Source organism: Rhinoderma darwinii, chromosome 4 (assembly GCF_050947455.1).
Source record: "Rhinoderma darwinii isolate aRhiDar2 chromosome 4, aRhiDar2.hap1, whole genome shotgun sequence".
Lineage (NCBI taxonomy): Eukaryota > Metazoa > Chordata > Amphibia > Anura > Rhinodermatidae > Rhinoderma > Rhinoderma darwinii.
Window position 1 is genome coordinate 251,961,639 of NC_134690.1, and position 24,294 is coordinate 251,985,932.

At 40.3% G+C, this 24,294-nt stretch overlaps 1 protein-coding gene across 1 annotated transcript in view; it reads right to left on the reverse strand.

Annotated features, from left to right (window-relative positions):
* Positions 1 to 24,294, reverse strand: part of MOXD1 (monooxygenase DBH like 1) — a 110,734-nt gene that overhangs the window by 81,273 nt on the left and 5,167 nt on the right. The window contains exons 2-4 of the mRNA XM_075864268.1: positions 13,334 to 13,480; positions 12,223 to 12,386; positions 10,206 to 10,293 (exon numbers count right to left, since the gene is read on the reverse strand). Coding sequence (XP_075720383.1) covers positions 10,206 to 10,293; positions 12,223 to 12,386; positions 13,334 to 13,480 — 399 coding nt within the window. The remainder of the gene's footprint in view (positions 1 to 10,205; positions 10,294 to 12,222; positions 12,387 to 13,333; positions 13,481 to 24,294) is intronic.

Consider the following 24,294-nt stretch of genomic DNA (forward strand, 5'->3'; position numbering starts at 1 on the left):
AATATAGTCATTAATCCTTTGGAGACATCTGGTGTACAGATGTAGCCATCTTTATATTGACTTTTAACGCATTAAATACACAGTGTCAAGAAACATTAACTTGACTTTTTCAATTGCATTTCAATGGCTTTTGTTGAGTGATATCACGCTGCAGCAAGTTATCAGAGTCAAGATAAACTTGGCTACATCTTTACTATTACGTCAGATGTACGTAATCACATTATGGTGCGGGTTCAGGAGATAAACGCGCACCATACGAGAAAGGTGGTGGCTGTTTAAAACAGCAGACAATGGCCTGAAACAGTAGGGGTTGGAGATCATTACAAACCCAGCAGTTTAACCCCTCACATGTCAATTACAGCAACGGCATCTGAGTGGTTAGATTGAGAGAAGAGATTACTTCTGTATCACAATCCCATCCCCTTTGGTGAAACATTGGTATTGTTACCTAACCCGATGAGCACTGTAGGAAAAAAAATTTACAATGCGAGCATTGCTGTTTCTTGGCTAACTCTACTCCCTCAAATAATGAAATAAAAGATCAAAAAGTCGCAAGTACCCCAAAATAGTACCAATTAAAATTTCAGCTCATTCTGCAAAAAATAACTCCTCACACCGCTTAATTATTGGAAAAAGAAAAAATGAATGGTGACACAAATCTACATTGTTTTAACAAGAAGATTTTTCTTTATAAAAGTAGTAAAACATGAAAGAACTATATTAATTTGGTATCGCTGTAATCATACTAACCCTCAGAATAAAGTTAATGTAATTTTTAACCACATGATAAACGTCGTAAAAACCGAACCCAAAAATTAAATGGACGAGTCGCTGTTTTTTTTCCCATTCCCCCCACAAAAATGTTGCCAGTACATTTTATGGTACATTAAATGGTGCCCATTAAACTACAACTCGTCCTGCAAAAACAAGCCCTCATATGGCTATGTCGACTGAAAAAAAAAAAATATATATATATGATTCGTGGAATGCAACGATAAAAAAAATGAAAAAAACTAAAATTTACTGTGTCTCCATTATATTTTAGGACTTTAGACATTATTATTATTTGGTGATTTTAGTGGCAGGTACACTCAAAAGTTTCTATAAACATATGAATCAGGAACACTTGTTAAACACACATCCTATGCCAAAAGATCCAATCAGCCTTCTATTATTGAAGAATCCATGAATTCTGCATTGTACAGGAAATTCAAAAAGAATAAATAATGTATTATTCAGCAAGATGATAATACTAAAGCAGGTCTATATCTAAGTGGCTAAGGGAACATTTGTTTTATATAAGCCTAGTCAACGTCCTGTCCTAAACCTGTGGCAGGATCTGAAATAGTCAGTGCTGAGGCTAATATTACATTCTAAGAAACATTTGGTTGACATGGGTGTTGGATAAATAATTAAAAAAAAAAACAGTATTATACAGTTCCCTTTTTATTATTAAACCATTCCCTGTGACTATCAGGCAATAATAGAGGACATCTGGAAGAGAGAAAATCATTATAAATATATCACTGTATTCCAAAAATATGATCCTAAAAAAACCACATAACACGTGGAATTAAACTCCAACACAAAATTCAACTTATATAAAGCTTTTATAGGAGTATACAGACTAAAAAGACAAAATCTTTTATGTAATAATTTAAAAGATACATTTTATTAAATATTCTTAAAAAAAACAACAAAAAATTACGAATAACCAGATGAATACATACATAAAAATGATGGGTGACGGTAAAATAAGTAACCAAGTGAGAGGAGTGAATGAAAAGACACAAAAACGTAATGTATTACCAATAAAGCACAGCCGATCATCCACAGCTGCCTGGTGAGCCCAAGACCAAGTAACAGTCAAACTGAATGAATACTCATTACAAATGCATGCTCACCTAGCCACATAAGGGAACCTAGCCGGCACCCAGGCACCTCGATATGCGTTTTGAAAATGATCTTCCTCAAGATACATTTTTGTGTCTTTTCATTCACTGCTGCCAATTTGTTACTTATTTTTATATCTACCGTCACCCAGCGTTTTTATGTTTGTATTCATCTGGTTATTCGTGATTTTTTTGTTGTTTTTTTAAGAATATTTAATAAAAATTTATCTTTGGACTTCCAGGGGCGGGGCATCATGGATGGCCGCTTTTCCAAGGAGGTCCATAGCGGCCTACCAGGATCCACGGTGCACTACCGCCATCATGCCTGACAACCGATAACTTCCGCCATCACGCCCGACAACTGATAACTTCGTGACACGGGATGAGTACCCAACCTACACACACTTCTGACACATATCACACTTCTTCCCATATCCGATTTCTCTCCTGGAATGTGGATGGCTTGAATACACCCTTGAAGAGGAAGAAGGTGCTGAATCACCTTAAACGGCTCTCATCTGATATTCTCTTTTTATAGGAGACTCATTGGAGATCGGGCACACAGAGCTGATTGATGGCCCCTTGGGTGTCCGATTGCTACTCAGCTTCGCATTCTTCCTCTTCAAGAGATAGGCTTGCACTACACATTGTAAAGTTCTATTAGTGACACCTCATTTTACATGTAAAGATAGCTGATGTCCCTTATTTGTTGGTTAATATCTATGTTCCCAATCATGACCAGCAGGCATTTTATCCAGAAATTCTTCAACTAATATTGGGTCTCCCTAGACATTGTCTAATTATTGGGGGTGACTTCAACCTGGTGCAATGTCCCGCCATGGATAGCTCCTACCCCTCAGTCTCAGGCTGCCGCTTCCTCTCTTGCTCTCTTCATGGATTCGCTCACTGTATGCGATCCCTGGAGGGTACTGGATGAGGGTGCGCGTGAATACACATGTCACTCGGTTGCTCATAACTCTTTCTCGCGCATAGATTATTTTCTAATATCAACGTCCTTGTTCGACTCCCACTCTTCCTCCCGGATTCACCCCATCACCATATCGGACCATGCTCCGATCACGCTATCAATCTCACACTCCTCGCCAAAAACTAGAATCTGGCGGTTTTCCGCTTACTTGGCAGAATCTGAGGAATTCAAACAATATCTCTGCATGCACTGGGGCAACTATCTGGATGATAACTCCCCCCATGTGGACAATGTTCCACTCCTGTGGGCAACTTCCAAGGCAGTGATGAGAGGGCATATTATATCTGTCTCATAAGCGGAAAATACGGAAAGCCCGTTTTGATGCCCTATACAAGGATCTACTAGTGGCCCAAAGAACCTATATAGATGATTCCACCCCACTCAACCAACAGATTTACCAAACTGCAAAACATTTGTTAGATGCTTTTATCCATACTGAATCACATTGGCAGGTTAAATCTACGGATAACAGGTTTTATAGATGGGGGAATAAAACTGGTAAGCTACTTGCGACCCTCGCAAAACAAAAGCATCCCTACAAACCGATTTTGTCCCTACGTAATCTCCTTACAGGTATTGTCTCTACTGACCCAACAGAAATAACAAACATTTTTACGGATTATTATGAAGATTTTTATAGGGCGGCCCCGGCCTCTCCCCAGACATTAACTCCTTTCTGAACACGGTTGAATTACCCTCCGTCTCTGTAGAGCAACAAGCTTTATTGAATGCAGAGGTACAGGAGGATGAGGTGAGGCAAGCTATTTCGACAGCCTCTAATGGGAAGACTCCGGGTCCAGATGGATTTTCATCAGAATACTATAAAATTTTGGCACCTCAGCAGGTCCCCGTTTTGACTAATTTATATAATGATGTGTTTTTACATTCCATGCCCATTGACCGTTCCAAAGAATCGCGCACAGTGATTTTACCCAAACCACACAAAGATCTTTCCCTGACTCAATCATACCGTCCTATCTCATTACTTAACCACGACTACAAGCTGCTGGCCAGAATACTGGCGGATAGGTTGCAATGCTTCCTTCCTGATCTTTTGTCTGATGCTCAGACGGGTTTTACACGAGGTAGGACTTGTATAAAAAATATTAGATCTGCAATAGCCGCTACAGTCGCGATGCAGGACTCTGCGCAAACGGTGACTATGTTAATGAGTCTCGACGCCGAGAAAGCGTTTGATATGGTGGCATGGCCGTTTTTGGACGAGGTGCTGGTTCGTATGGGGGTGGGTTCTATTTTTACCAACTTCATCCAGTCCCTTCGCGTGGGGTCGGCGACCTGTGTGGCGGTCAATGGGCATAATTCTGCCCCTATAGATATTCTTAGAGGCACCAAGCAGTGATACCCCCTGTCCCCCCTTCTGTTTAATCTTTCCATAGATCCCTTACTGCGTCACCTTTCCAAAACATCAACTTTTCTGGGCATTATTATACGGGATCTAGAACTAAAAGTAGCCGCTTTTGCATATGACATCCTGTTGGTAGTTGCGGACCCTAAGCGGACGCTAATTCCCCTTCTTGAAGAACTAGACCGGGTGGGCCGATTATCGGGATACTATTTGAATAGGGACAAGACGGAGGCACTGTTGTTGCGAAGGCCTTCTAGACCCCTTTGGGAGGTCGCCTTTCCATTTAAATGGAACACTCAGGCGATCAAATATTTAGGAGTCCAAATCTCCAGACATCCTGCTAAACTCTACAGACTTAAAGGGGTTGTCCGAGATTTTTTTTTTTTTGTACATTTAAAACCACATTGCACATATTTACAATTGCATAATATACTTACCCATGCAATATTGCTTCTGTTCTCCGCTCTGGATGCTTTTTCCTTCTGATCACATGTGCTCTGACGTAAAATTTTCAGCCTCCTCCACTGTCGTGTCGTATCCTGATCACATGGTCTTGTACCAGAGAGACCTCGGATGGTATACGACACGTCACTTGTCACGTGGTGTATATCGGCTTGTTCTGCTTCACAGCCCATCACTGCTGTTCTCGCCGGTCCCTGCTGTTCTCGTAATCCACGGGCAATTTTCCATAGATAGCACACGTTAGGTATCACCTCCCTAAAACAGCTTGTACATAAGGACGAACGTAGGGCTCTTACACTTTCAGAGCTCCGCTCTAAATATCCTGAGTTACGCATCGATCACTTTGGTTTTCTTCAAGTCGACAGTTATATAAAAAAGGTTTTACCGCAACTGCCAGACTTGGAATGGAATCCTTATTTGCTTCTAAAAATCTTCAGTCCCAACTCCCCGAAGGGTCAAATAACTAGAAACTACCAATTCCTTCATGTTCTCCTTGATTACTCACAATCCCAGACTCCTCTAACTAAATGGCAGGGTGACGATGAGACTCTAACTCCTACCACGATACTGCCGGCTCTAGAGCAGGCACATAAACTTCTTCCCTCTGCCCGTTTTCTGGAAATGTGACTTAAGATTGCCCATAGGTCGGTATTGGTATCTACACATCATCGTGTTGCTTCAAATGTCATCCACCGGCAGCCAATCTCTACCATTGTTTGTGGTCGTGCCCGCACATTCATACATTTTGGTCTCGCATACGCACATTCACTACTACTCACCTCACCAATTTTGTCCCTAATACGATACTGTTGGCAGTGTTTGGGTACATGGACCCTGAAGTTCACGGGTGTTCCCCCAGGGCACACAAATTGTTGCATTATGTGGCGGCGACGGGGACGAAAGCCATATTACAAACCTAGCTTGCTAATCAGCTCCCACCTTTTAAATTATTCTTGGATAAATTATCCTATCTCTTGAAAATGGACTGGGTAGAGGCCTCTCTCTCAATAAGGAATTACAGGTCCAACAGTTTTTTTGAAACATGGGAAACTTTCATTGTATTACTCCCACAAAACATTCAGATACAAATACGGAAATGCTTTGAACCAACGGTCTGGTTCCACAAACAGATGCTCCTGGGGAATGCACCCGTGTAAGATTTGGTTAGGATCCTGGTGGTTTTCTGGTGTGGGCCCTGTCCCCGCATAGATACAATGGGTTCTGTTGGGGTGGATGTGTGTGGTGGGCTGGTTCCCGCGGACGCCTTCATCCCTGATTTATCTTTTTCTTTTTCAAGTTCACTGGGGTGGGGAATTGCATACAACTTACAGCAAATGTGAGTGTTTCATCTGCATGGTTTCCTTCATGAGCACAGCGAGAAAAAAAGATTTAAAGTTATTTCATTTTCCTTTCTTTCCCCCCCTTCTCCCCCCTTCTCTCCCCCCCCTTCTCTCCCTTCCCCGCCCCCCCCCCCCAATCTATTTATCCTGCTTGTTCAGTTACGTCAATTTCTTGTTGAGGTGTAATTTGTGTTTACTGGAAATCTAACTGATCCTCTGGACTACTGATTGTATTACATTGTTCCCCCTCCCTTCTTTCCTTCTGTTTTCCCCACAAACTTAATTGTTTTGAAAAAATGTTCAATAAAAAGAAGTTTTTAAAAAAAAAAATGTATCTTTTAAATTATTGCATAAAAGATTTTGTCTTTTTGGTCTGTATACTCTTATAAAAGCTTTATGTAAGTTGAATATATCACTGTATGCAAATAATTTCACATATTATAAAACAGAAATTATATTGATAGAAAAATGAAAAGTAATGGTTAGATATATTACATTATTTCATTATGTTAGTAGATATGTAGTCATACTTAATCTTTTTTCTTCTGCCTTGCATATGATGCAATTACTGTAGATCAGAATAAATGAACTAGTCAATAATAACATAAAAGCTTGCATTGTTTGCTGTCAGCTAATGACCTTTATTAGGTGCTGAAGGTCAAACTCTGTCTCTTGTACACAGTACCAATACTGCAATGGGACTGTAGTCTTTTTGTCATGTGCAATACTAATACATTCTTTGCTAACAGCCAGTATCTCCCTAGGACACAACACATTTCCTGTTATACCATTGCTTTTCATAGGCGGACATTGACTCAAAATGAATTGTACGTTAGTGTTGGGAATAAAATCAAAAGAGCTAATGCCGCAGACAAGACGTTCACCTAGAGCAGTGGTAGTAAATGCAACATATTGTAAGGGCCTCAAATGTGGCCCTTGACTTCATCGAGGGGCTACAAATTCAGACAGTAGGCACACACACATGTATGACTTTTTCAGACAGCTGTATTTGTGCCTGGGGTTTTCTCCTTATATAATAGTTAGCTAAACACAGGTTTGGGCCAAAAGAAAAAAAAAACTTTACAAAACAGATCTTCCGAGAGCTGCACTTGTCGCATGTGGCCCCCAGACTTCCAATTGTTCATTACTGACCTAGATAGTGTCACGAGGTCCGTAGTTGTGACTGATGGGGCCTATATGGAAAGAGTAAACCCACTGTGTTGCCAATGGATTTGGTGTAGGACTAAACTTGGGAGCAGAGTCTAAGAATGACTAGGTTTTCACCCAGTTCCTTCCATACAGAGATGTGGACATGGCTGCTGGATTCACCAGGTCGCTAACCCCAGAGAAGTTACCCTTGGCAAAAGCCAACGTGGACAGGCAGTGTACAAAGACAGCAAACTAAACATAAGATCAGAACTGTAGCATAATTCAGGGCAGGCAGCAGGCGTTCACTCATGGATATCAGAGCTAGAGATCAGGGCAGGCGGCAGAAGGTCCTTACAGTTAACAGGCAAATGATCAGGGCAGGCGGCAGACAGGGATGGTTAAGTTCAGGCAGGGTCAATAACAGAATATCCAAATAGATAATGCATAAATGACTTCTAGCAAGCTAGAGTATAAACTGAATTGCTCAGATATAGAGCAATGTGGGAGGCACCTTTTTAGACCCAGGAAACCTGCTACATGGATTTTAGGTAGAATTTGGTGTCTGCTAGTCCTTTAAGAGGAGAAGGGTCAGTGCACACGCCCTAGAAGTAGCAGTAACAGAGTAGAGTGAGAGGCAGAGAGCAGAGCAGAATAAAGGAGAGACGCAGTGCCGGCCGAGAGCCAGAAGACACAAAGTGGACTGGTCAGTATTTTGCATCGGGAGCAGGCAACGTCCATTACAGATAGTAGCAAAAGCACAGAGAAGTAGCCAATACTTGTGAGCATAATCAGCAGAGCATCAACTTCTGTGCATTGACTTTACTCTCCTGATAATTAGCAATGGCTCATGCAAATAACCGTATTATGGCTCTGTTCAGAGGCTATTACTTTAATGTCTAGAGTGAGATTTGGGGGAAGTATTTTTTGATTCACCAAAGCAGGATCTGATCAGATCCATGGAACTAAATTTGAGGGCTCCAACATGGAGCCATAATAAGGTCATGTGCATGAGCCGTATGTGAAACGTACTAATTGACACAGAACCCCACAACACTCCATGAAGTAGAGCAATGTGATGCAATACAAGAGATGTGACATCTCTAGGATGATCTATGTTTCATCTTCAGGTCTAAGCTACAATTCCTGATTAAAATACACTAAGAACTGAAAGATTCAGGTGACATTATCCATTAATCTTACATACATTCCATTTTAGGAACAAAGATTATATCTAGGCTATAACTAAGTCATCACGTTGATCGGTGCTCATTTTCACGGCCCATTTCGGGCCGTGTAAAAGGACCGAAACTCAATAAACTCAATAATTATGAGGGATGTTCACATACTTTTGGCAATATAGTGTACTGTGGAAATTAGCAGCAGTATTGTTCACAAGAAAGTATTAAAGGGGTTATCCAATATTTAAATATTGTGTGCAGATGGTTTAACTAAGATTAGTCAATTACTAATGTACTGGCTGTAGCTGAGATACCTCTGTAAGCCAGTCTCACATGCAATCACATGAACATGCTCCTTGTGTTTATTTCCTGCTTGTCTGACATCTCTTACTCTCGGACACATGGTTATTTTCATTCCCGTAATCACGGCCCGCGATTGCGGGCACGGCCGGCTGCCAACACCCACGGGCGCAATTTCGTGCCGTGCTTTCATACAAAGTATGGGAGCATGGCCTGCAAAGAACGAAAAGTAGGACATGCTCCATATTTCCCGGCATGGTTCTATGGCACAGACACCCTTCTGTAGCGATACGAAAAGGTGTCCACGGCGAATAGAAGCGGGCGGGTCCGTAATTGCGGACTGTATTGCGGTCCGCAATTACAGAGTTTTCTAACGGTTGTGTGCATGGGGCCTAACACCTTGTTATAGAGAGGCATACAGGCAGCTGTAAATAGAGGCAATGTAGGTGAGAGGGGAGAGAAATCATGGTAACTGCATTCCATTACATAGTAATCATACCCATAGCAAAACCTGCCAGGATCAAAACAACAGGGCTGCTCAGTGAAGATGAAAAATAATTAGAGATGAGTGAATTTATTTTGAGTCCGATAGATTTGTCGTAAATCGCAAGTGCCTGATTGCCCTGAAAAATAGTTTCTGACTCTGATGTCTTCTAGGACTGTATCCAAACCTGTTTAAGCTCTTTAACCCCCTTCCCACTGCAGCAATTTTTCAGATTTTGTTTTTTCCGCCCCACCTTCCAAAAGACATAACTTTTTTATTTTTCCATCAATGTAGACTTATAGGACTTGATTTTTGCGGGACTGGTTGTACATTTTCATAGCACCATTTATTCTACTATATAATGTTGTGAGACACAATATAATGTTGCGCTAACAAGGGGGAGGCACTTCACAGAGGAATACACTGATCTTCTAATAACTATGCATTAGTAAGTGGCACATAATGCGGTTTCCCACACATTTGTTAAAATTAACATAAAGTGGCCAACCACTTGCTCATCTCTAAAAATAACTGATTCTGAGCTATGGAGAGCCACTGTTTTGTTACCCAAGAAAAGAAATTCACCAATGACCATGTTAGATTTACAGCAGCATTTCATTGCAAGGGCTCTATAACACCATATAGCTCAGCTTCCTGGACCCCTATTAAACAACTTGATAGATGATACAACACAAAACAGTTTCAACATTTTAACCCCATACAAGCAGAAGCTAAGTCATTGGAAATACTATGGTTTACAGATGCACACCACAGAATATAGAATGAATAGGAAAAATATATCTATATCAAGATATGCTTCGGTCTGGTTCACAGGAGAAAAAAATGAAGGGTGGGATTTATACTTGGAGTGATTTATACTCATTCTGTTTTTTAAGATTAAGTTTCTATTTAGTTTTTTTTATTTAAAAAAAAAACAACTAATCTATGTGAAGAATTCCCAATAGTACAAATTTTACTAAAGCAGGAAGCAGTCAATAGAAAATCTTATCAAGTATATAAATTATACTGTAAATCTATCACAATACCTTAATTATGTGATGCTTCTTGTCCAGTATTGGCATCTTAAACATCTGGCACCAGTATGTTGTGTCTTTATCTGGAATAGGAACCTGTCTTAAAAATTATAGATAGCTTAAAATGCATTATCTGTTTATAATCCAACAACTATTGAAGCCAAATTTACAAGGCTATCATTAAAAGCGTACAAAAATAAGGTCTTGTTCATACAGTGCAGTCTTAGTAAGTTATTTTTCCCCAGCATAAACAACTATTTGACCCTCTGGAAAAAAGCCTAAAAAAAACACATACAAATGCTGCTCTATGTGAACCTTTTAAGTAGTTTTCAGGTTTTTGTTATAACTAAAACCAAGATTGGATCCCAAAAAATATTTTCCATAAATGTTTCCACTCTTTAGAATAATCCTACCTCTGGCTAAAACTAAAAGCTTAAACAACAACACCAAACTGCCTATAGTGAACATTGCCTTAGAGCTAGACATCAATTCTGTACAGATAAATTCATCACGAATCGCAAGTGCCCTGATTTCCCTGAAAGCTTGTGTCTTATGGTTTATTCACACAAACGAGTGTCAAATCGTCCAATTTTGGTTATTCACGGCCGAATTGCACCCGTGCAGGACCCGATTTCGGATATCCCTCACAGACCTGATTCTATTGAGGGACCCATGAAAATAGGCAAAAATAGGACCTATATCCTATTCTTTCAAAGGCCAGTCACACGATTCATTAAAAAAACTGCCGTGTGAATAGTCCTATAAAAGTACATTGATTTTAATGCAGCTGTGTGAGAGCCATCAATAAAAAACAGCCGTCACACGGCTAATAATCTCATTCGTGTGAATAAGCCCTTACTCTCTGATGTCTTCTCAGAACTGTATCCAATCCCTTTCAAGCTCTTTAAAGGGGTTGGCCACTTTATGTTTACTTCCAATAATGTGTCGGAAATAGTATTATGTGTTACTTACTAGTGCAGCCTTCCCTACCGAATGTACACCGCTACCGTAATGAAAATGGCCACTGACGGAAGAGCATGTGACCAGGTATATCCATCATTGACCTCCATTGAATAATACTGTGCATGTGCTTATTTTCCTTACTGTGTGCAGTGTTATTCAATGAAGGCCACTGATAGACATGCCGGGTTACATAATCCACCAACAGCAGCCCATTTCAGAACGGAAATGCTGTGGGGAAGGCTGTACTAACAAAGGGGCGACGCTTCAAAGAGGAAGACATTAGCGCTGATCTACAGATAATTATGTATTAGTAAGCGGCACATAATGCTGTTTCTCACAAATTAGTGAAAATAAACATAAAGCGAATAACCCCTTAATGCCAAGTTAGCATTAGTAATGTCATCCACCTATACCCCTCATGAATGGCTGTGCTAAAGGTGGGGATAACTGCAGTACATTTTGATAAGGCAACCTGCAAGGCATTATGGGGAAGCCCATTAGAGGTCATGAGATCCTTATTCTAATCTGTAAAATTGTGTCCGAAGCCATTTTGCTGCAATTTGTGCGCTGCAAAAACCAAACGTTCCGTATTTTTTTGGAATACAAAACTTTTCGAAAATTTGTATCAAATTCAATACATGTAGGATGTTTTCTCTCATCTCTACTTACACACATGCACACTGGCTCCAAAGACCTCTGAGTAGTATGGAGCAATAATACCACATCAATGGCCTTACTATAACGCCTGAAGCCTTCAATTTCATACTGAGGAATACAAAATTAATTTTCTGTCACATTCCATAAGAATCCGACAGAAACAAATTGTGCTATGTTTCATCAACTGCACGATGAATAAAGTAATATCCACCCAAATAATTATGTAAGTAATTAGAAGTACTGTATCTCAAAAAAGCATTGACAATATTTATCTTTCTATCATATGTACAGGTACATTTTCTTTTAATTGCTAGTTATTGCATGGCTAGCAACGAAAAGAAAGTCATTGGAAAAGTAATTAATTGTCAAGAAAAATATATGATTATTATGGTCATTAAAATATACGTACTGATTTGTGAAGTTGAATGATGGAGTTTCAGCAGATAAATATTTTTTTCTTTCTGGATTTAACAATCGCAAACTCTTTTGACCACGATTTAATCCATGGTAAATTGGACCAGTACCTTTAATGTCATCAGCATGGTATGCCCAAATTACCCTTACTGTGCTTGCCTGTAAAAGCAGAAAATTAAAGTCTCCTTCTTACTGCTGAGTACCTTTTAGTTTATGTATATATATATATATATATATATATATATATATATATATATATATATATATATATATATATATATATATATAAATACTGCAGTATTTAATTCTAACATGACTTCAGTTCATAATTGTTGCAAAAAATAATAAAAAAATTACCGGATATAACCCTGTGTAGAGCTACATTCATAGTTTGGCTGGGTTCAGGTCTGAAATATCCCAGCATTCCTTACAGGTTCCTTTAGGGCTCAGTTTTTTTGGCGATTTGCATTTTGGGAATTGTTATCTTTACTCCAGACACTGTACATTAACCAGAGCTGAATTCACAGTTCTGCAGGTTGTTGTTGCAAACAGTTGACAAACATGTTGACAGAACTAAATGCTTAGTTGAACTCCTATAGTAGGAGAGTTACTAAAAAGGTTACTAAACTTTGCCTGGTATAAAGACTACACTTCCCTGAATCCAGAAAAGACTATGTGCAGACACTCATCAATAAAATATGTGTGCATTTGAATACATCAATCATAATAACATTAAGATTATATAAAACTAATTAACATCATAATATGTTGCCATACCACATCGCACTTTTCTACACAGCTAAGGCCATAAAAACTATACGATACACCAACAGCATATTACAAAAAAAGGGGCAGCATGGAATTCGCTGTCCATTTAAGAGACAAGCAAACTCCAAAATAATCCCCATCCCTATGGAATGGAATGTACCAGTAATTGTCAAAGTTACTAAACTTTTTATATACCGTAGAATAATCCTATACGGATACTTTAAATTAGCGTGCTGGACTTTGAAAATCCTTTATGCCCTCTGGTGCCCTTCTTAACGTTATGCCCTCAAAAAACAAATGGAAAAAAAATGTTTAAAACGTATATTTACATAACTCACCGTTATATTTTTGTCATGTGGGTCACATGTTTGGAGAGGTCTGCTGAATTTAAGAGAGGTATGTGTTCCATTTTCCATTGCATACTCAAGCTTATAGTTTTGTTGAGGGTCTCTGTGAAGGACTCTGTTGTCATCTGTAAAGTAATCCTAATAGGAAACAAATAGGTAAACATGATGAAAAAAATTATATATATATATATATATATATATATATATATTTATTTATATAAATGTGTTTATATATATATATATATATATATGTATATACTGTGTATATATATACATATATATATATATATATATAGTCCTTTTCAATTAAGTAGAAGATCATCAAAAAGATTCATTACACAGAGTGATCTATTTCCAGCATTTTTTTTTTCTTAATGTTGATAATTATGGCTAACAGTTAATGAAAACCCAAAATTAGAATATTAAATAAGCACAATTTCAAAAATGATTTTTATTACCGAAAAGTTGGCCTGCTGAAAAGTATGTACAGTATATGCCCTTAATACTTGGCCGGGGCTCTTTTGAATGAATTACTCCATCAATGCGGCGTGGCATGGAGGCGATCAGCCTGTGGCACTGCTGAGGTGTTATGGAAGCCCAGGTTGCTTTGATAGTGGCCTTCAGCTCATCTTCCTCTTGACAATACCCCATAGATTCTCTATGGTGTATAGGTCAGGCGAGTTTGCTGGCCAATGAAGCACAAGTATACTGTGGTTATTAAACCAGGTATTGGTACTTTTGGAAGTGTGGACAATTTCCAAGTACTGCTGGAAAATGAAATCAGCATCTCCATAAACCTTGTCAGCAGAGGGAAGCATGAAGTGCTTAAAAATTTCCTGGTAGACGGCTGTGTTCACTCTGGACTTGATATAACACAGTGGGCCAACACTAGCAGATGACATGGTTCCCCAAACCATCACTGACTGTGGAAACTTCACACTGGACTGCAAGCAACTTGGATTGAGTGCCTCTCCACTCTTCCTCCAGATTCTGGGACCTTGATTTCCAAATGAAATGCAAAATTGACTTTCAACTGAAAACATGACTTTGGACCACTGAGCAACAGACCAGTCCTTTTTCTCCTTAGCCCAGGCAAGACGCTTCTGACGTTGTCTCAAGGAATGCGACAATTGTAGCACAAGACCTGGATACATCTACTGTGGTGGCTCTTGAAGGACTGAGTCCACTCCTTGTGAATCTCCCCCAGATTCTTGAATGGCTGTTTCTTGACAATCCTTTCAAAGCTGCGGTTATCCCTGTTGCTTGAGCACCGTTTTCTACCACACTTTTTCCTTCCTCTCAACTTTCCATTAATATGCTTGGATAAAGTAGTCTGTGAATAGCCTGTAACCGTTCGGGTGGGAAGACGACAGGTGAGCCCTAATCTACCCGCAACTCAGTCCCTGCTTACTTGCACGGCCCGTCCTAAGTGACGACGTACAACTGGGCGACGGTCCCTACGCTCAGTAAGTGCAAGACAGACAACACAAGACAAGGGCACACAGAAGCAAAGGGGAGTAAGGGCAGTTGCCCACGGAAAACCGTGAGCAACAGGCAGTGGTGAACGAGCCGAATCAAACCAGGAGAGTACATAGTAGCAAAACAGAGCAGGAGAATAGTCAGGCAAGCCAGGGTCAAAAAGTTACAGCGGTAAATCAGGTAAATAGCAGGAATAGCAGAGCCAGGAAACAAGAGAATCACAGGCAAGGAAAATGCTGCAAGTGAGGGTATAAATAGACCATGGGTGGGAGCTAGAACCATCAGGCCAGGCTGTGATAGGTTCTCCCTCTCCTCAGCCTGCAAGCTTGAGTGGTAACAGATCGCGTCACTCTAGCAGACCTTGGAGCTGATGAAGGCTGATTAACCCCAGGTGTCGACACAGAACCTGTGTCAGGCAAACCCTTTACACAGCCAGCTTCTTAGCAATGTCCTTTTGTGGCATACCCTCCTTGTGGAGGGTGTTAATGACTGTCTTCTGGACAACTGTCAAGTCAGAAGTCTGCCCCATGATTGTGTAGCCTACTGAACCAGACTTTTGGACCATTTAGGAAACCTTTGCAGGTGTTTTGTGTTGATTAGCTGATTAGAGTGTGACACCATGAGTCTACAGTCTTGAACTTTTACCCAATATTCAAATTTTCTGAAAGACTAAATTTTGGGTTTTCATTAACTGTTAGCCATAGTCATCAACATTATAAGAAAAAAAATAGATCACTCTGTGTGTAATGAATCTATATAATATAATATATGAGCTTCACTTTTTGAATAAAATTACTGAAATAAATTAACTTTTTGATGATATTCTAAATCATTGTGAAGGACACTTATATAGGGCCAACATGTTCTGCAGTGCTGTACAATTATTATCATCATGCATATCAATCACTCACTCTCCCCATTGGAGCTCACAATAGAATTTCCTTAACACACACACGCACACACGCACGCACACACACACACACACACACACACACACACACACATACACACACAGCTTCTGTGTCGACGCCCGTGGGTAATCAGTCTGCACCTGCTCCTAAGTCTGAGAGAGTGACACGATCTTCTACCAGTCAGGCTGGGAGGCTGAGGAGTGGGAGAGCCTATCACAGCCTGGCCAGACGGAGCTAGCTCCCGCCCTCTGTCTATTTATACCTGCATTTCCTGCTCCTCCTTTGCCTGTGATTCTTTTCTGTTTCCTCGCTCTGCTGCTCCTGCTATGATTATTGGCCTTGCTTCATTTTTGACCCTGGCTTTACTGACTACGCTCCTGCTCTGCGATTTGTACCTCGTGCACTCCTGGTTTGACTCGGCTCGTTCACTACTCTTGTTGCTCACTGTGTTGCCGTGGGCAACTGCCCCATTCCCTTAGCTTCTGTGTACCCTTGTCTGTTTGTCTGTCGTGCACTTATTGAGCATAGGGACCGTCGCCCAGTTGTACGCCGTCGCCTAGGATGGGCCGTTGCAAGTAGGCAGGGACTGAGTGGCGGGTAGATTAGGGCTCACCTGTCTGTCTCCCTACCCTGTCATTACGCAATCATTATCATAACCCAACTACCCTAAAATGGACATATGGATGTCAGTCAACGCCGGGCTTCAGCAGTGATCGCTGAATATTAGAGTTTTATAGTTTGGGTCGTTACGAACGTGGTGATACCAAATATGTGTACTGTTTTTTAATGTTTTAATTTTTTTCCTATAATAAGAGACTTATTATAGGAAAAAAAAAATCTTTTATTATTACACTTTTGTAAAACGTTTTTATTTATTTATTTTTTTAACTTTTTACACTTTATCTTTTTACCTGCAGCACTGATCGCTGCTAGAATACATTACACTACCTAGTAGTGTAATGTATTCCAACTGTCAGTGTGACGTCACAGTCACTCTGACAGTAAGTCTATGAGGACCATCTAGAAGCTGGTCCTCGTAGGCTTCCATACATGGCAGACCCGCAGGCCGTTATCTGGAATCCAGATGCCATCACAAGCATCAGCAACCCCGACGATTGCATGGGGGCTGCTGATGTGCTACAAACCCCGTCACCGACAGTGTGCATCGGGAACGACACAGTGACTTCCTGTCCCTCTGACAGGAAGCCTATCAGGACGCTGGTCCTGATAGGCTTCCGTACATGACAGACACGGAGGCCATTACTTGGCCTCCGGTCGCCATGCTAGCCATCTGCAAACCTCACGATTTCATTGTGGGGTCTGCCGATGTGCTAGAAACCCCTAAAATGCGGCAATTGCAATCGATCGCCGCATTTAAGGGGTTTATTGCCGAAATCAGCAGAAATGAGTCATCAGTGGAGTGTCAGCTGTCGGGGACAGCTGGCCTCCCGGTTCCTGGTGCACACTGTCGCCGACAGTGTGCACCAGGAACCGCACAGTAACTGTACGTCCTCGTGCGCTAACACCCTGGCCACCAGGACGTACAGGTGCGTTGTGGTACGCCTAGGGGTTAAATAACAATATTAGAAAAACATTTTATGACTTTACAACTTTTTCAGACTATCCAAGATTTAAGTGAATTTCACATTCGATTAACTTGCTCTCCATGGGGCAATTTCCTTCCGTTCCTGAAACAGCTGTCTTAGCACTCTCACTCTGAATATCCATGCCTTCATGTGAATTTACTTTCAAGTTACTGCATGTTTCCTTTTATCTCCAAGATCTTAGAGAACGTTTTGGTGGAGCAAATAATATTACTTGTCATCCCAGTCTAAACTCCTCTTCTTCTCTTTTTCTAGAGAAAATAAATTATTTTGATGGTTTTGTTCCCAGGAACACAAAGATGTTCATTAGAAGTTTATACATCAAAAGTTCCCGTTATACTGTATATAGAAGTGCTCAGTCAATGATCTATTATCTATTATAATTTACTTTAATTTTAGTGTGCCTGAACCATTGCTGTGCCTTAGCGTATCTACCAAATGCATATAGACAATAACTTTATACTCACACTCACTTTTCTATGTTTTCATGATACCTTTATTTTCTTATGACAAAACCTCTGATAACTAATTTTAATTTCTATGGGCTTTAAAGGAAGCACCACTGGTTTTTTTCTGCTCATTATTTAGGTACCAGATAATGAGCCTCCAATGTACCCTTGTAAATGTCAGACTCAGTACTTATGTTTATATTGTTTTATGTTTTTTTCAATAAAAAAAGTAAACAAAAAAATGCAGATTAAAAAAAGAAAAAACCTTTAGCAAAGCTTGAGAGAGATCAACTTATAAATAAAGGTCTAACACTTAATCATATTCAAACCAATATTTCTAATATATGACATTTATCTCTATCTATCTATCTATCTAATCTATCATCTATCTATCTATCTATCTATCTATCTATCTATCTATCTATCTATCTATCTATCTATCTATCTATCTATCTATCTATCTATCTATCTATCTATCTATCTATCGACAAAAGTATTGGGTCACCTACACATTACACCTACAGGAGCTTTCATGACATCCCATTTTAAATACATAGGCATTATTATGGAGTTGGTCCCCCTTTGCAGCTAAACAGCTTCCACTCTTCTGGGAAGGCTTTCTACAAGATTTTGAAGTGTGTCAGAGAATTTTTGCCTATTCATCCAGAAGAGAAGGTGTGAGGCCAGACACTGATGTTGGACGAGAGGACCTGGCTCGCAATCTCCATTCATCCCAAAGGTGTTCGATGCGGTTGGAGACAGTGCTCTGTGCAGGTCAGTCAAGTTCTTCCACACCAAACTCAGCTAACTATGCCTTTATGGACCTTGATTTGGGCATTAGAGCACAGTCATACTGGAACAGAAAAGGGCCTTCCCCAAACTGTTCTCACAAAGTTGGAAGCATACAATTGTCCAAAATGTCTTCTTAGGCTGAAGCATTAATATTTATTTTTCCTGGAACTAAGGGGCCTAGAACAAATCCCTGAAAAACAACCCCATAGCATTATCCCTCCTCAACCAAGCTTTACAGTTGGCACAATGCAGTCAGGCAGGAAACGTTCTCCTGGCATTCGCCAAACCCAGACTTGTCCAACAGATTGCCAGATAGAGAAGTGTGATTCGTCACTCAACAGAACACATTACCACTGCTCCAGTCCAGTGATGGCGTGCTTTACACCACTCCATCTGACACCCGGCATTGTGCTTGGTGATGTAAGGCCTGCATGCAGCGCCATGGAAACCCATGCCATGAAGTTCCCGATGTACAGTTTTTGTGCGGATGTTAATGCCAGAGGAGGTTTGGAACTCTGCAGATGTTGAGTCAGCAGAGCATTGGCGACTTTTATGAACTATGCGCCTCCTCAGTCGGCAAGCCCACTCTGTCCTTTTATGTGGCCTACCTCTTCGTGACTGAGTTGCTGTGGTTCTTGATGACTTTTACTTTGCATTAATATTACTCACAGTTGATTGTGAAAAATCTAGGAGGGAAGAAATTTCACAAACTGACTTGTTGCAACGATGGAATTCTATTACAGTATCACGCTCTTCAGAATCATCCATTCTTTCACAAATGTTTATAAAGGCAGACTGCATGGCTAGGTGCTTGATTTTATACACCGGTGGCAATGGGATTGAATGAAACACCTGAACTGTAATGATAAAGAGGTGTTTCCTATTACTTTTGTCCATATATACAAAAATAATGCTGTAGGGCGGCACTGTGTAAAGGATTTTAAATCCCAGAAGGGTGCTCACCTCACCAGGTTGACCTCTAAACCTGGATCATAATCACATGTGGCAAATAGTCAGTGGCACTCCAAACATTGGCTTAATGCAAATATCAAGTTGTATTCACCCATGGTGGACAGGCAACAATTTGACTCTACCATAGAGTAATTTTCAATATATGTATTTCCAGGCACATAACCCCATAATATCAATAACAGCCTCACAAACTTTAATGTAGCCTCATATTCAAACATCTTAATAATGTTCATAGTCATGCAATCCAATAATTTGACTACAGTGACCAATAATAACATGGTTACATTATTTTTTTGTTACAATATTGCCTCCTAATAACAAACTACCCTTTCAAAATTTTATTTTATTGTCAATTAGACCACCTATAGAATTTTGTACATACATTATCTTAATATAATCGGGTAATACGCCATGGTAAATAGTATAGATCATTTCATTGGTCTATAAGCGATCAGAAGACCGCTTTGTAAAATTCCTTAATGGGACTTAATAAATAATTAAGGATAGTGAAATAATGTTTATTAAAAAAATTAATATTTTTTTTCTCGAATAAGTGGTTTTATTTTGTAAAAGTGTAATAAATAATAAAACATACATACACATGATATTGACACAATTGTAACGACCCGACCAATACAGTTACTTAAACCCCATGGGAATGCCATACAGAAAAATCTCCAAAAAGCAACGGCACAATATATATTTTTTCCATATCCCCTCCAGAATAAGTCACATGTACCCCCAAAATTGTACCAGTAAAAATGACATTAATCCCACAAAACAAGCCCGTATATGGCTACATCGAAAGAAAAACAAAAAAAAGTTATGACTCTCAGAATGCGCCAATACAAAAATAAATAATTTGAGACTTAAAGAGGCTTTGTCACCACATTATAAGTGCCCTGTCTCCTACATAAGGAGATTGGCGCTGTAATGTAGGTGACAGTAATGCTTTTTATTTAAAAAAACGATCTATTTTCACAACGTTAGGAGCGATTTTGGTTTATGCTAATGAGCTTTCTTAATGCCCAAGTGGGCATATTTTTAGTTTCGACCAAGTGGGCGTTGTACAGAGGAGTGTATGACGCTGACCAATCGGCATCATGCACTCCTCTCAATCTCTCAAATCTCACAGAAAAGAGTCAGAAGTGTCAGGATTCTGAGTACACATGACGTCTAGGCTGGATGGTCATGTGTATTCATTATCAGGACACTGTAGTAATGTTAGGGTTTGTGTATGTAGCTGCACACAGTGATATAACTATATCGCTAGTGCAGTGTAAATGAATGGAGAGGAGTGCATGATGCCGATTGGTCAGCATCATGCACTCCTCTGTGCAACGCCCACTTGGTCGAAAGTAAAAATACGCCCATTTGGGCATTAAGAAAGCTCATTAGCATAAACCAAAATCGCTCCTAACGTTGTGAAAATAGATCGTTTTTTTAAATAAAAAGCATTACTGTCACCTACATTACAGCGCCCATCTCCTTATATAGGAGATAGGGCACTTATAATGTGGTGACAGAGCCTCTTTAAGAGCAGTTTTATTGTGCAAAAGTAGTAAATCATAAAAAAAACTATCCACATATTTGGTATCACCGTAATCGTACTGACCCATAGAATAAAGGCAACATGTTATTTGCATCATTTGGTAAACAGTGTAAATTTTAAATACAAAAAACTATGGCAGAGTTGCTGGGTTATTTCTCCCCCCCCCCAGAAAGCATTATTAAAAGTTAATTAATGAGTTATATGTTCCACAAAATGGTGCAATTGGAAAATACAACTAACCCAGTAAAAAATTAGCCCTCATACACCATATGTTGATAGAAAAATAAAAAAGTTATGGCTCTCTGAATGGGCTTGGTAATTTAGAGGGTGAACTGATTATATTTAACCCTAATTTTCTATAAAAAATCAATGACGTATATTTGTATAAGAGGCTAGGATCAAGTTTTTCCTGACATAAGCATTTAAAGGGTATTAGATATATTGCTTTGTATTTATTGGTATTAAATCACAGGGAAGATGTTATTCAGGTCTCCTTTATCTCACCCCCAACCCATTGTCGCTTTTCCTATATTTAATTTGCTTTATGTTTTTATTTTGACCAGTCCAGAATACAAAATAAAGGCTCAGGCTCCCATTATTTTACATTTTTTGTTAAATGATAAAAGGGTGAATTGATGTCTCCATAACTTCAATCACACTTGCCTTTCAAACTTCTTTTGAATTTGAAAAGTCTTTCATCTCATAGAGACCTTGTATGTTTCTTTTGTTTTCTAATTAAATACTGATCCTTCAGGCATTATGTTTCCCATTATTCTCTTACATGGTGGTTAAGAATTTTATCTGTGCCTTTCATTAAATGTAGAGTACAGTTGTCTGAATAGTGGTCGGATCAAAGATATTCAAATGATTGTATTTGCCGGTGAAGATTTGCTTTAAAGTAAAAATGTACAAAAATAAAGCATTCTGATTACCTAAAAACCACCAAATCCTAGTCTCTCATTCTCCTTTGCACTAATTTCTGTATATTTTATTTACTATCTTAGGCCTCATGCACACGAACGTAAAAACGCCCGTAATTACGGCCCGTAATTACGGGCCCATAGACTTCTATTGGCCACTGGTACCTTCCCGTTGGCTTACGGGAACGTGCCCGTGCCGTTGAAAAATATGGAACATGTCCTATTTCAGGCCGTAATAACGGCATGGGCAGGCCCATAGAAGTCTATGGGGCTCCCGTAATTACGGATGGCTACGTATGTGCACCCGTAATTACGGGAGTGTTGCTAGGCTACGTCAGGGGATAGTCACTGTCCAGAGTTAACTGATCGGCAGTAACTCTTTCAGCACCCGGGATAGTGACTACCGCTGGAGTTAACCGTATTAAAAGTTAACTTACCTGCTTCTTCCTCCAGTCCGGCTCCCGGGATGACATTTCATCCCATGTGACCGCTGCAGCCAATCACAGGCCAATCACAGGCTGCAACGGTCACATGGACAGCCGCGACATCCAGGGAGGTCGGACTGGATGTCAAAAGAGGGATGCGTCACCAAGACAACGGTACTTTTACTTTCAATCGCTGCGGAAACTCGGCCCGAAAGGTCTACCCCTTCTCTCTTCCCAGCACTGATAGAGAGAAGGGGCTGCCCATTAGTGCAGAGAAAATGGGTCCGTAGATATGGGTGGAATACTGGTGACACCGGACCCGTATTCACGGGCATGGGACCGTAAATACTGGTGGAATACGGGTCGAATATGTGTGACAAAGGACCCGTATTTACAGGAGGAAAAAAATACGTTTGTGTGCATGAGGCCTTACTATGTATTATCTTGGCTCACTATTACATTCTATATTATTTATTTAAGCAAATTGTCTAGGGATTTGCATGAGTTTTTCTATTGGTTACTGGTTGATATTTATTTGGTTACTGTATTGCACTGTATGTGCATGCTACTTTGTAATTTGTACTACATGGCAATACAAACTGTGTAGCGTATGCCACTATTATTATATTGACATTTTACTACTGTACAACCCTAATCACTATGGCAGTTCATTATATACTAAATATATAGTGTATATACAGTGAAGGCTTACAGAAAAACACATCTTTGAGAAGAGCACCCCTTTAACCAATCCAAAATGTCTGTGACAGATTTTCAGTTCACTCATATTCAATGCAATTTTGCAGAGAGTGAAAGAGAGAGACCGAGAGAGATACCGACTGAACATATGCTAGCGGGAATGTAACAAACTTTACAAAAGCTGGATAGGGCCTGGATTTGGATTGAGGAAGATATAGGTGGGTTTCCCATTTAAAAGCCCATCCCTTGTGTTGAAGCTACAGCTTCAATTAAGAGGCTGCACCTACAGCAGATATAAAAATGTTAAATTAGGGTCTCTCAAATGGGATTACACATGTGACTGCTAAATCTGTGAAATTACTCAGTGTAAGTAAAAACTGTGTTATTGTGTCTCCAGTGTTCTCCAACCGTCACTGGCCCCGCCATGCCCGGTGGCGCCGGTAGCAGCTGCTACAGTGGTAGCATCGCCACATCGAATAGTATCTGCGTCCTTAGACTAGTGAACGCTATGACAGAGCAGGGAGGTATCTCTCTACTCTGCCATTTACTAAGATACAGGCAAGGCCGGCGTTAGGGGGGCAAACTGGATAACTGCCCAGGGCCCTCATCCTTTTAGGGCCCCCTCCCCACAGCTGCTACCGGGACTGAGATGGCCCACACACACTGGCCTTTAACATTTATGGGCCGGGCAGCATAGGCACCCTCATGCCCGGTGGCGTCGCTTTCACCGGCGTGGGCCCCAGTGCAAGCGACAGCCACATTCTGTTGTATCTACATCCTCAGGTCACAGATACAAATGAATACTATGAGCCACGTTAGGCCTGCAGCCTATAAAGCGCTGGGAAGACTCCCTGAGCAGGCCGGCGAGATTACATCACTGCCTCATGCTGGTTTGCGTAAGCGTCCCGCCCGGAGGATGTGCAGTGCTCAGTGCTTAATGGGGCAAGATAAGTACAATATTTTTTGGGGGGGGGGCTATGTGGCAATATACAGTGGGGGATTTCTGTGTATCACTATATACTAGGGGGGATTGCTGTGTGGCACTATATACAAGGTGGTATTTGCTGTGTAGCACTATATACAAGGGGGGCTGTGTGGCACTATATTCAAGGGGGATTGCTGTGTAGCACTATATACAAGGAGTGATTG